The sequence below is a fragment of the Aquarana catesbeiana genome, linkage group LG03 (assembly GCF_042186555.1).
Source record: "Aquarana catesbeiana isolate 2022-GZ linkage group LG03, ASM4218655v1, whole genome shotgun sequence".
NCBI classification, from domain to species: Eukaryota; Metazoa; Chordata; class Amphibia; order Anura; family Ranidae; genus Aquarana; species Aquarana catesbeiana.
Window position 1 is genome coordinate 471976900 of NC_133326.1, and position 14485 is coordinate 471991384.

General features: G+C 38.0%; 1 protein-coding gene across 43 annotated transcripts in view; it reads left to right on the plus strand.

Annotated features, from left to right (window-relative positions):
- Positions 1–14485, plus strand: part of LOC141132486 (protocadherin gamma-A4-like) — a 489967-nt gene that overhangs the window by 454783 nt on the left and 20699 nt on the right. The window contains exons 1-2 of one of the 43 annotated variants that reach the window (XM_073620948.1): positions 2692–2852; positions 5498–5556. The exons of 41 other annotated variants lie outside the window; for them this stretch is intronic. In XM_073620948.1, coding sequence (XP_073477049.1) covers positions 5533–5556 — 24 coding nt within the window. In that variant the 5' untranslated portion in view covers positions 2692–2852; positions 5498–5532. Of the gene's footprint in view, positions 1–2691; positions 2853–5497; positions 5557–5581; positions 8808–14485 lie in introns of those variants that run through there. One more of the 43 variants, XM_073620910.1, reaches the window with a different exon arrangement.

Sequence of the window (14485 nt, forward strand, 5' to 3'; positions counted from 1 at the left end):
GTTGCTCCAGAGCCTAAAAAATGAGGGGAATCTCTGATGACTTCCAATATCCAATCATGTACAAGCATTTTTTTTTTTATTTTCTTTGAATGTGATTGTGTACAAAGTGAAGCTTCACCTTATTTACTAAGCTATGGAGCAACTATTTTGTTTAGTAAATCAACCCATGGAGTATAAACAGCATCATTTCCTTTTCTTCAGTGTAAATATAAAGCTCTGTTATAGAAATTCTTCAGCACACAGAAAAAGGTCAGCAGCCCATCATCCAGACCTTTGTTAATAACAAAACCTCACTCTTGTTGGTTTGTTAATCTTTGCCCCCCTCGACATATGTCTACATTTCCTAGTGGCAAAACCAGGCTCATTTGTTCTCAATTGCTAAGGTTTGTCCATTTGAAAATGAAGCAATGAACAATTCTAGAATTGTTTAGGACAGTTTTATGCTTACAGAGCTGTTTTTGTGTTGATAGTCATCTGTGTGATCAGACTTACTGGAGCTACTAATGGTGCAAGGTCACATCTGGTTGTTTATGTGTCGGGAAGGGGGAAGGTATACACAGTTCAATAATGCACACTGCAACTGAAGTGCAATATTGCATTATTTATTGAAGTGCCATTGCTTAAAATATTTTCCATTTACTCATACATCTAAATGAATGTTGGTACATTAAGTCTATAATATTTTCGTTTATCTATGTGCTTAATTATATGTTTCATAGTATGTTTATTTATCCAGGTTAAAAATTAAGGCTTATATCAGATGTGATATTTCATGAATTGCAGCTTGCATGAACAAAGGGACATGTATTCATGAAAGGGTAATCATTTATTGAAAGTAACCATTTTACAGTAAGTGGAAACGCAACTCTTTGCTGTAGTTCACATACAGTAAGGAAGCATAAGCACATCTTTTAGGGTTTAATGGTGTCCTCAGCTCTGTTGGAGAAATGTTTTCTTTACTTCACACTTCATGTTGCACTCTGACAACATTGAGGATGATTTACTGAAGTTCACCCCACAAAGAGAGAATATTCATTGCAATTGTCCAATAATGTGAAAAGCAAACTCCTGTTTTAATCCATTCATATACCACTGATATATCTCCTCTGGAATTCCCCTACTTAGCTTGGAGATATGTGAGCGCTTGCATTCAGATAGAATAAGACTCTTGATATATATATATATATATATATATATATATATATATATATATATATATATATATATATATATATATATATGGGATTTATCACCTTTGGACACGTTTTTGTTTTTTGAAAACCGGAAATTCCTGTTTATTTATTTCATCTGCACGTGATTGGATTCTTGAAGTAAATCTTTACTCCTTTAGTAAATAAACCTCAGGGCATCATTGGAGAATGTAGTTTTAAGCTGTATTGGGCATTTCTGATTTGTTGGCAGTTAAAGATGATTTCTAGTTTGCCTATGCTTGGAAAAGTAACAGGTTCATGTACTTACCTTTCCTTACCTTTCATCTAACTTCACTTGACTGTAACTACAGTAATTTTGTGCTGGTTGTCATAATGGTTGATCTAACCAATTAAGTGATTGATAAAAAAAAAAACAATACTGCATTTTGTGTGGCAGCTCAGTAATCAAACAGACATTGTCCAGTTATGGAAATAGCCAAACTTTGTTTCAGACAATTTGTAAAAAAATGTCATATGAATCAATAAATGAAGAAATCCTTATTATGTAATTATCCATTCCAAACTGTCAGGCATACTGGTCGGCAAACCTTCTTTATATCTCATTTGAGTATTCATAAATGTCAGATCTTCTGTAGTTTGTTTTTTTTTTTTTTTTTTGTGGCTAAGACTGTTATTAGTGTGGGAGCTTGCAGTGGGATTTTTGTAGACAATTCCAATGCACGTGACGCCAACAAGCACATCATTACAGACACTTGCATGCATCAAATCAATAGGAGGGTGTGTGGTTTATAGAATAAAATTATCCATTCCAAACTGTCAGGCATACTGGTTGGCAAACCTTTATATCTCATTTGAGTATTCATAAATGTCAAATCTTCTGTTGGCAGTTAATAGGAATGTAATTTTTATTTATTTTTTTTCGTGGCTAAAACTGGTATTAGTGTGGGAGCTTGCAGTGAGATTTTTGTAGACAATTCCAATGCAAGTGACATCCACAAGCACATCATTACAGACTCTTGCATGCATCAAATCAATCGGAGGGTGTGTGCTTTATAGAATATGAATTATGTTGGCAATGTACAGTACTGCAATAATACTGAGTGATAACTATTAGGTGTCTAAGCATGCTGCTACCTAATTATATTAACATGGTCCAGTTGGCTATAAAACAAAGTTGTCTTTGTTCAGTTTACTTTGTCTTGATGTTTTGGTTTGCTGTATTATAGTAAAAATGTGTGTAATTACTCATTATTTATTTATCTTTTCATAAAAATCCTGATTATAGGACTATGTGCTGTTGTTGTTTTGTATGTACAAAGTTTGATGCCTTTTATAATAACCAAATCAATGAAAATAAGAGAAAGTAGTTGTTGTTGTTGTGGCTGTTGTTGTTGTTTTATTGCCCCCAAGAAACAAAGGTATGAGGTTGCACCTGTCATTTTGTTTTTCGCCACTAGATGGCAGCAGGATTTCTTCTGATGAAAACTGTAATACAAAGTCCGCTAGTAACACACTAAAGTGACAGCCAGTCAGGAAACCAGATCTCCCAAGCACATTAGCAAAGACAGAGCAGCTTTACTCTCTCCTACGTTGCACTCTTAACTTCTTGGCCTTTATCACATCATCACTCTACACTTTGAAATCTGTGACAATGGAACAGCAGAGAGCCCACCGTTCCTGGTACTGGCAAGTAACAGGTTTATTCTTTGTTTGTATGATGAACTTTGCTTCTGCACAACTAAAGTATACTTTACTGGAAGAATCAGAGCCTGGGAGTTTAGTAGGCAATGTTGCTAGGGACCTGGGATTAAACGCAGCAGGGATTTCTGAGCGAGGACTGCAGCTGGGAACTGAACAAAGCCAGCAATATTTTGCACTGAATCTGGAAAGTGGAACCCTTATAACAAAGCACAGAATAGACAGGGAAAAGCTGTGTGGCAACATCCTTGACTGTGTTCTGCCTGTGGAGATTGTTCTTGTAAAGCCATTGGAACTATATCGCCTGGAGGTAGAGATTCTGGATATAAACGATAACGCTCCTGTTTTTCCAAACACAATACGTACAATAAAAATAACAGAATTTGCTGCTGTTGGTTCTAGATTTCCCCTAGAAAGAGCTCAGGATCCAGATGTTGGAATCAACTCTGTCACCTCTTACCAATTAGAACAGAATCTGTATTTTTCTTTGATTGCACAAAATCGTAAAAATGATAGGCCTTCTCCCGTGCTTGTATTAGAGAAAGCCTTGGACAGGGAACAGCAAGCAGAGCACACATTGGTCCTGACTGCCCTTGATGGTGGCACTCCAGCTAGATCGGGGACTATGTTAATTTCCATTATTGTAATAGATAACAATGACAATGCTCCAGTGTTTGAAAGCACTTTCTATAAAATAAATGTGAAAGAAAATGCACTATTAAATTCTCTCGTAATAAAACTGAACGCAACAGATAAAGATGAAGGTGTCAATGGTGAGATCAGCTATTACTTTGAGGATATCTCCTCAGAAGACATTGCCAATGTCTTCAGCTTGGATCATCAGACAGGAGAAATACGCGTTAAAGAACACATGGATTTTGAAAAACATCGTTCATATGAAATTTCTGTCAAAGCCCTCGATCATGGAGTACCAGCGATGGAAGGGCATTGTGTTATCCAAGTGGATATTGAAGATATGAATGACAATGCACCTGAAATTCTTATCTCTTCTTTGGTATCTTCCATTCCCGAAGATAGCCCAGTTGGGACCACTGTAGGGCTTTTAAGGGTAAAAGACCAAGATACTGGTAAAAATGGTGAAGTGCAGCTGGAAATATCTCCAAATCTTCCATTTTCTATTATACATGTTCTAAATCACTATTCCTTAGTTACAAATGCGTTATTGGACCGAGAACGTGCTAGTCAATACACTATTCAACTCACAGCGACAGATATGGGAGTGCCTCAACTTACAGCGCAAACTGTATTTAATATAACTGTTTCAGATGTGAATGACAACCCACCAACTTTTGAAAGATCAGTCATGTACGTTGAGATCAAAGAAAACAACAAACCAGGGGCATTACTTTGTGCTGTCACTGCTTCTGATAAAGATGAAGGAGAAAATGCTCATATCACCTATTCCATTATTAACAGCCTTATCAATGGTTCACCTGCATTGTCCTTTATTTACATGGACACACAAAATGGAAACATTTATGCCCAGCAATCATTTGATTATGAACTTGCTCAGGTTCTACAGTTTACCATCAGAGCAGAGGATTCTGGGATACCAAAACTTGCATCTAACATTACAGTCTATCTTCATATTCTAGATGAGAATGATAATCATCCTACAATATTATACCCGAGAAACTCAAGACATGCTCCAGCACAGCAGTTGGTCCCAAGATCTCTTCCCACAGGTTCCTTGGTAACCAAAGTTGTAGCAGTGGATGGTGACTCTGGTTACAATGCCTGGCTCACTTACAGCCTAGCAAAAGCCACAGACCTATCTCTTTTTAAAATTTCTCCTCACACTGGCGAAATCAGAATGGCCCGAAGTTTCTTAGAGACAGATTCACCTGCCCAAAACGTGTGTGTTGTGGTCAAGGATAACGGCAACCCTTCATTGTCATCCACAGCAACGTTAGTCATATCTACTGAGACCGGGTCCTCTAAAGAAAGTCTCTATTCAAAAGATGTATTTACTGACACTAAACAAAAGCCCGATATCACAATGTATCTTATCATAGCTCTGGCTTCTCTTAGTATAGTTTCAGTTGTTACATTGATCATTTTGTTGGTGAAATGTGTCAGAGGGAAGAACAAAATGGCTGACCAAGAGCTAAATCAATATATGGTGCCATCGCAAAAAACTTTACAGTTGAATTATAATAGCACTCTGAGATACGTAGAGGTTCCTGTTATGGTTGATGATCAGCACTCTAAGACTGGCTGCTCCACAGATTTCAATAGGGATACTTTATATATGATGAAATCTTTGAATTTCCCTCAGTTAAAGCAGCTAGTCAATGATAGTGAAGATGCAGCATCTGGGGAGTTCACTTGGAGAAGTCCAGCACAATTGAGATAGAAATGAATTTGTACTTATCATATTTCAGATTACAGTGGTCTTTTTTATTCCTAGCTATTAAAGATAGCGCATTTAAGTCACTTGTATTATATGATTATATTATACAAAAGTGCTTTATTATGTTTAAAGCGCTTTGTATATTTATATATGTACAATATGTAGAGACTGTTACAGTACCAAATAAAACATATTATAGTATTGCCAGACATATTTTATTTCTGATTGCCAATTTTCTTTAATTTTTTTTAAGACGAAAATCAAGAAATAAAGGTGGGAGGGCACACCATGTGCTGGTGCTGCATTTCCAATGTGAGTTGATTTGTTGTATAAAAGATAAGCAAGTTTGACTTACAATCTGGTCTGCTCTGTGCCTTCAGATTTGTAATGATGTTTTTCCAGTAGGGGGCAGCATATTTTCCACTTACCAGCAACAATGTTTACGTTGACTTTTTATGATTGAATGTACTGTATGTGTTTGCTACAGCGTCAGTTGTGATGCCAAAAGATAATTTATAAACAAAAGCACTTGTTTTCTTTTTTTTTCTTTTTTTTTTTTTTTTTTTTAGTAAATAGGATTAACTGAACTAGCATCACCATAATCATAAGTGGTTCTTTGGCTAAACATAAGGATGCACACTGCAAATTTATAATGACTGCTGTGTTGGCCTATTATATTACAGATTTTTACAGACTTAAGTTCTTTCTCATAGTATATTTTACTATAACATTTCTGATGTAATGTCATTGATATATGATACTTGCTATAGAACGCTGCAAACGTTTTTTTTAAATGTTTAAAGCTTTAGTAACTTAGAAAGCACAGACTTTTAAGTGAATACATTAGTATAATTAAAATAAAAATGTTTACACCAAGAGGTGGCAGAATAATCTTTAAAGCTAAAAGTAACTTGTAAAACTTCTATTTCTGCTGTGTCGGTCACCCTCCTCCCTAATTCTTAGATGAGAGATCTGCTTCCCCACATTCTCTAGTAACAGAATGCACAGCTGACATTACAATGTAAACCCAGCAGATATTTCAAACAGAGTTTAGATGGATATGCACATTTGTAGCAGCGTGTTTAACAGGATATATGAATATACATTGGAGAGAAAGTATCTAAGCTATGGGCATCCAGATATCTACAGAGACTTGGAGATGGCAAATAGCTATTTTATTTCTGTGCTGTGCTCAGGACATAACCTCAGAGACTCTTTATTATTCTGTGATGGAGGAAGCAGACGCAGGGACATTACTTGGTAATGTAGCAAAAGATTTGGGTATACCATTAGTGGCTGTCTTTGAACGCAGTATGCAACTGAGGTCCACAGGTAGCAGTCAGTATTTTGCTGTAGATCAGCAAAGTGGAAATTTAACTTTAGCCAAAACCATAGATCGGGAAAATGTGTGTGGCTCTAAGTTACACTGTGTATTAGTTGCTGAAGTGGTTCTTGAAAGTCCTTTAGAACTCCATCGATTGGAAGCCGAGATTTTAGATATAAACGATAATTCTCCTACATTCTCAACACCAGAACAGGTGATACAAATCACTGAGTTCCTAGCTTATCCTGGTGCTAGAGTTCCTTTAGAGGAAGCATATGATCTTGATCCAGGTGTTAATGGGGTAAGACAATATAATTTGAGTGGAAGCTCTTACTTTTCATTGTCTGTCAAGAGTCACAAGGATGGCCTACCTACTCCAGAGCTGGTCATAGAAAAGGCATTAGATAGAGAAGAAAGAGGAAGCCATCATCTTATACTTACAGCTTTTGATGGTGGTAGCCCACCAAAATCTGGAACATCACAGATTACTATCATTATTTTGGATTTCAATGATAATGCTCCTGTGTTTCGTCAGAATTTTTATAAAATCAACTTACCAGAGAATGTTCCCTTGAATTCTGTAGTGGTTCAGCTTAATGCAACTGATTTGGATGAGGGTCTCAATGCTGAAGTAGAATATGCTTTTGATAGTCGGACTCCAATCTTCCAAAAACAGTTGTTTTCTTTAAATCCAGTCACAGGGGTCTTAAGTACAAATGCTATGTTAGATTTTGAAAGTTCTAAATTCTATGAGTTAACCATCAAGGCTAAAGACAAAGGAACACCGCAAATGGAAGGTAGCTGTCTTCTTCAAATAGAAATTGGTGATGTCAATGATAACTTGCCAGAGATTCTACTTACTTCTTTGTTGGGTCAGATTCCAGAGGATACAAATGTCGGGACAACTATTGGACTTTTCTCTGTGACTGACATGGATTCTGGGAAAAATGGAGAAGTTAGGGTTTTCGTCTCACCAGACATGCCCTTTAAAATTAAATCATTTAAGGATCACTATGCTCTAATTGTAGATGAGCCTCTTGACAGAGAAAAGACAGATCGATATGAGATTATTTTGACTGCTGTGGACATGGGGTCACCTGTTTTATCTTCACAAACAACAATAAAGGTCAATATTTCTGATACTAATGATAATCCACCATTGGTTTTAAATCACGATTTGAATGCCTACATTCCTGAAAATAATGAAGCTGGTCATTTGCTTTATACAGTATCAGCCTGTGATCCAGATGAAGGGAACAATGCAATGCTAACCTATTCTATTGTTGATGAACAGCTTTTTGGTTTGCCTATTTCATCATTTGTATCTATCAATTCAGCAAGTGGAGATATTTATGCCCAGTGCTCATTTGATTATGAACAAATTCATGTCTTAGAAATAATGGTTGAGGTTGAGGATTCTGGAGATCCAAGGCTGTCTTCCAATACAACTGTGTTTGTCTTTATTATAGATATAAATGACAACTCTCCTAATCTATTATATCCTAAGTACACAGGAGATTTGACAACCAATATAAACCTGTCAAAGACCGTGCCAGTGGGTTACTTGGTAACCAAACTATCTGCAGTGGACTCAGATTCTGGTAATAACGCCTGGCTATCATACACATTTGTGGAATCTTCTGATAACTTTCTTTTCAATTTATCCGCTCACTCTGGAGAAATAAGAACTGTTCGAGATTTCTTACCAACTGATAAATCCCTGCAAAAATTTGTTCTGGCTATCAGTGACAATGGCAAGCCATCTTTGTCACTTACAGTTACAATACTTGTAGCATTAGACAGCAACTCAAATACTGCAACACTTAGTAACCATAATTTATTTTCTGCAAATAGGACTGACGTAACATTATACCTCATCATTTCTTTGGTCATCGTTAGTTTGGCATGTCTTATAATGTTTGTTCTTTTGGTGGTGAAGTTTATAAAAAAGGAATTGTATTTGTGCCAGTACCCTTGTTGGTTTTTACATGAACCAAATTCTACAGACAGTCCTCAAACATTCCAGCCAACACTTGGCTTCAATATGGATGGAACACTAAAGTACATGGAAATCAGGTTGGATCCCTCCAATCCACAAAGTCAGTGTTATAGAACATACTTTACCCACTCTGACAACATCAGTCTTACTCTTCTGAAGCCTTTAACCTTTTCTCCGGTGAAAGATGTGGATAGCAATGCAGAATCTTTAGGCATCACTAGTTTAAGAGATCCAACTGAGGTGAGAAAATTCTCATTTGTGTTTATTTGTATGCATGTGTTTAGTTTAAATGTGATGGATGAATCGTGGTAAAAAATATCCAATGGGGTTGATTTACTAAAAGCAAATAGGTGATTCACTTTGCAACGTAATTTTCGCCTAAAGCTTAGTGAATGAAGCCCTGCTGCCTTCCATCATTCAATCGTGTGCAAGCAAAAACGCTGGCAAACGCTGCACCACATTCATTAAGCTCTGGGGAACATTTTCAGTGAATTTGCCGCAAGTGAAATGAAAAACCAAATTGCCTTAAGTAAATCAACCTAATTTTAATTACTGTACTTGGTGGCACCCATAGTACATGTATAGGCTGATGAATAAAAATAGGATGGCCGCACTCCCAAGTCGATGCAAAAAAGAAGATTTATAACAGAAGTATAAAAGCATGTACAAAAAGTATGACATAGGCAAATGGCAGGGGAAAAAAGGTGACACGTTTCACATGGCTAGCGTGCTTCATCAAAACCATGACATGTATAGGTTGATGATTTTTCTCTTCTCCTGTGTTTCAGTAAAGTGTATTGGGCACTTGTGTTAATTTTCTTGCACCGGCTTTGGGTGTGTACTGAGACTTTCAGCTAAATGTATTTATTGGTTTCATGGAGTTTTTGGAAGGCATTAGGAGTAAATGCTGTAAAACGTATATTGATACTCAGGTCTATGGTGCCTGTGATTTCAGCATGTCTTGCCGTTGCTCTATTTATTAAATATATATATATATATATATATATATATATATATATATATATATATATATATTTATATAAGAAATCTACAGTAGGAGTTGTTTTACTTTGTGTCCTCTTATCCCTGCCTATATATTAATACATGGCTGTATGGACCATTGCCTGTGTTCATTAGTATTGCTTCTTCAAACTATTGTTGAACCAGTATTAGGTATAGAACATACTGTCACGGTTAAGACATGTCCATAATACAATACACAAGACAATCAGGACAGCATTAGATTGAGTACTTTAGGGAGTTGGCATCACTTAATTTCCTTCTTTTTTTTCTGGTCAGAGATGTCTGAATGATAACAGCTTGGTCATGTTTGGAAAAAAATAGGAAAGGTAGAGGGGTGCTGCTTAAATCAGATTCCAGATGTTTCCTCAGTGCAGAAATAAAAAAAAAAAACTTTTTATGATTTCCATAATCTGTATGATAAAATAGACTGTTGTAAATGCAGCATTGTTGAATTATTACTACCAACTAACAGTGAGGAAAGATTCAGATTAGTATTACTGGCTGCTATCGTTTTCACCTTGAGTACACCTATTATGGGCAGCATGGAGAGGGTGTATTTACATTTGTGTACTGTAAATTCATGTGGACGCTCCCCTGTGCCTCTGTACACCTGCATACCTGTGAGCATGTGTATTAGCACAAATGACTCACAACCACTTCTTTGTGCAACTAATATTCCATTGTCTGTATGCCAGGGGGTTTCTATTTTCCAGCCTGTGCATAGGATTTTTTTATACAAATTCATTATTCTATTGCTTAGGAATTAGACTGGCTTCAGACAGAGCTGTGTCTTATACAGAATAAGCAGTTCCTTTCTCCCACAGCTTGTGAGATCAGCTTAGGTCACCTGCTCACTTTAGACACAGGAGGCAATGGGAAACACTAATGGAAGAGGATTAATCTTCTAAACCTCTTACGTGTTCCATTGAATGTTCCACAAATGATTCCAGGGTATCAGCTTTTTTATGATCCAGAGCTAGCAATCCTTTTCGTAGGATCCTGCTAGTGATGTAACTGAACTGAAGTTTTTAACTACTTCATCAGAAGACATGATAATATTTTACATTGAATATTTTACTGTATTCCCAGCTTGCTGGGTCTTCAATATAGCTGAGCCTTGGCAAGGCTTCAACTACTTGTATAAAGGAGGGCACTGTAGCCAGCATTCAGTGTGGTTGTTCAGCTCAATGTACTGATACTGCTTTGAGTGCCAAGAAACACAGGGCAATCCAAATGTCAGCCTATTACTTTGTTTTTACTTCTTTACCAAAATGTGTTGACATAAGATTGCTTCATACTGTATATTGCGTTCCAGCAGAGTTTTCACTTTAATGATAAAAGCCAAAAATAAATAAATAAATACGTTATATAGGTATATATATATATATATATATATATATATATATATATATATATATATATATATATATATATATATATATATATAAATATGTGTGTGTATATATATATATATATATATATATATATATATATATATATATATATATATATAAGAAATGTTGAGGCACACGATCCAGATGTGACAGTGCAAGCAATCAGACCCTTCCACAGGTTTTATATATGTATACATACTATGTATATATGTAATATAATGATATACAGTATAAATATTAGGGTTGTTGAAATGAATCGTAGCATCGCTGCATCGCGATTCAACCACCCACGATCCGGTACCAATGCTACGACTTGCAAAAATTGCTTATATGATGACATTACCCGCTTGCCGCTATATGCCCTGCGGATGAACCGAAAGAAGCCGAAGGAGTCGTGCCCGCACGTCTTTTCCCGCCTCCCCCCCCCCCAGCTGACTGCATCCCCAGCTGTCCGGCGTCAACGTGCGAGACATGTGGAACAAGTGTCCCCCAACTCCCAACAAGTCATGACCCGGTCCTGACTTCCCAGAGCCTTCCTCCGTGGCTCAGCTCACACTGTGTGCAGTGTGCACACACAGGCTGCCTCCGTCCTCCTTACAGCAGGCTGCTGTGGGAGACCCGAGACACCAGGCGGACGCGGTTGTCCTCCGTCCTCCAGTCCCCCTCACAGGCTGCTCGAGAGTCGTCATCATCATCATCAGGTACTTACTTGGGGGATGCACACTGGCAGCATTTGATGGGGCACAGTAGCGGCAATTGATGGGTACACTTCCAGCAATAGATGGGCACAGTAGCTGCAATTGATGGGCACAGTGTCAGCAATTGATGGGCACATTAGTGGCAATTGATGAGCACACTAGCGGCTATTAATAAGCACACTGGCAGCAATTGATGGGCACAGTGGCAGCAATTGAAGGGCACAGTGGCAGCAATTGATGGGTACAGTAGCTGTGTTTAATGGCACAGTGGTGGTAATTTATGGGTACAGTGGCGGCATTTGATGGCACAGTGGTGGCATTTGATGGCACAGTGGTGGCAATTGATGGCACAGTGGCAGCAATTGATGGCACAGTGGCTGCATTTGATGGGCACAGTGGCTGCGTTTGATGGCACAGTGGCGACAATTGATGGCACAGTGGCTGCGCTTGATGGGCACAGTGGCGGCAATTGATGGCACAGTGGTTGCGCTTGATGAGCACAGTGGCTGCGTTTGATGGGTACAGTGGCTGCGTTTGATGGGTACAGTGGCTGCGTTTGATGGGCAGTGGCACAGGGGCTGCGTTTGATGTTTTTTTTTTTTTTTCAGTTTGTTTGTGCCCCCCCCAAAAAAAAAATTTTGAGCACCATCCGCTACTGACTACTAGTAATAATATAACATATTATATATCATATATCTGATGCACCATTATGTGGACTGCAAATTTGCCAAATTATGAAAACACTTAAGTGACCAATGAGCATGACCATACCATTTCAACATTAATTATGGTTTATGTATGAAGAAAAAAGGGAATCGCGCTAAATAAGTGTGCAATATTGCATACGTGAAATAATGCAAAATAGATACAATATATGTGAAAAGAAAATAAATACACGTGACAACTGCATATAATCAAAAAAGTGTGTCACATCGACTGAAAAATAAAATGAAAAGTGACTACAGATCACCCATAAATATTAAACAAAAAGTCCAAGTGATTAGTAATAATTCATCTGTGAGAACCAGAGAAGATCCACCACCAGGAATAGAAGGGGTCACTCCTTACTGGATGGCCACGATCCCCCACTACAGAGGATCATAGCTAGCAGGTACACTTTAAAACTGGCTGTGGGAACTCGTGTCAACATCCGCTAGGGGTCATCACACCGTCAATAACAACAGCAAGCTCGTAGCAGAGATGCACCATAAAACGAAAGAGGGAACTCACATAGCGTAAAACCATAAGGATTTATTTTATTCAGTATACATAAAATTGGACACTTACAAAGATCCAGAGAATAGATAGCCTTAAGTCCGGTTCTTGGCCAAATGAACACGGAGATGTGGCTTGGCTCGGGTGCCCCGCTAGCAAGCTGCTTGCTGTGGGGGCACTCGGCAGGATATAGGGGCCAGGAGCACACACTCACTTACTGAAGGCTGTATTATTACATGTATGTGTTACTTTGAATAACGTTTTTTGTAGTTCAGCATTATTTTTAAACTTAACTCCAGAACAGGCTAGATAGAGAAGGGTTCCAGTAGGCATCACATCGTTGCATTTTGCCACGCTATTAGAGAGTGTGTTTATCCTGTTCCAGCGTTAGTTTGCTGTCTCTCCACCTTCTCTATCTTTTCTGCAGTTCCTTGCTTAGAAGGGTCTGAGGTCACAGCCGATCCTCCGCTCCGGGTGCTTGGAGGGCTCCGTCCAGCCCCCTGTCCATCAGAGTGAGCATATTCCTATGGTTTATGTATGTCTTATTGTCTTAGTGATTGATTCACATCACAGATTCATTGATTTGAAATTGATACCCTTTTTTTGTATGATTTTTGGTTTTGCTCATCACTGCCCCACACATGCAGCCATGCAATGCATGTGTGGGGAAGTAATGAGCAAAACCATAAATCATACAACAAAAAAAAGGTATCAATGAAGTTGTGATGTGAATCAATCACTAAGACAATAAGACATACATAAACCATAATTTATGAAATGGCATACATTGTCGTTTGGGGGGACGCTATGGGGACATTGTCCGTAGTCTCTTTCCATCTCTTGTATCATGTCTGCAGTCTCTGATCCTCTCTAGCATCATGTCCGCAGTCTCTGATCCTCTCTAGTATTATGTCCGCAGTCTCAGATCCTCTCTTGTATCATGTCTGCAGTCTCTGATCCTCTCTTGTATCATGTCTGTAGTCTCTGACCCTCTCTAGTATCATATCTGCAGTTTCTGATCCTCTCTAGGATCATGTCTGCAGTCTCTGACCCTCTCTAGTATCATATCTGCAGTTTCTGATCCTCTCTAGTATCATGTCTGCAGTCTCTGACCTGCTGTTGTAGTATTTTGGGGTCAGTCTGGAGCTCCTCTTTAAGTTGTCTGCTGTGTTTACACTTTGCTACATGCAGAGTTTTTATTTTATTTTTTTAAGAACAGATCATATAAAAAAATGAGTTCTTCTGACTGCTTGAATTTTTTGGATGAAAACTGTGCGCGGTAATCGTGATGTATCGCGGAATCAAATCGAATCATGGACAGGATAATCGTAATCGAATCGAATCGTGAGGCCAGAAAAGATGCGCACCCCTAATAAATATGTGTGTGCAAAGGTGGGTGGGAACACCTAAAAAATCCTTGTGATTAGGTACGGGTTTTAAAACCATGGCAGTAAGAGGTCATTCTTGGAGTTTCCAAAAAGATATATTAATAGTAAATTAACTCATCAAGCTCCACCCGTAATGAAATCCACTTTTGGTGGGATCAATATTTTATTGTTTTAGGAACCTTTTTTTTGTCTGGCCTTTA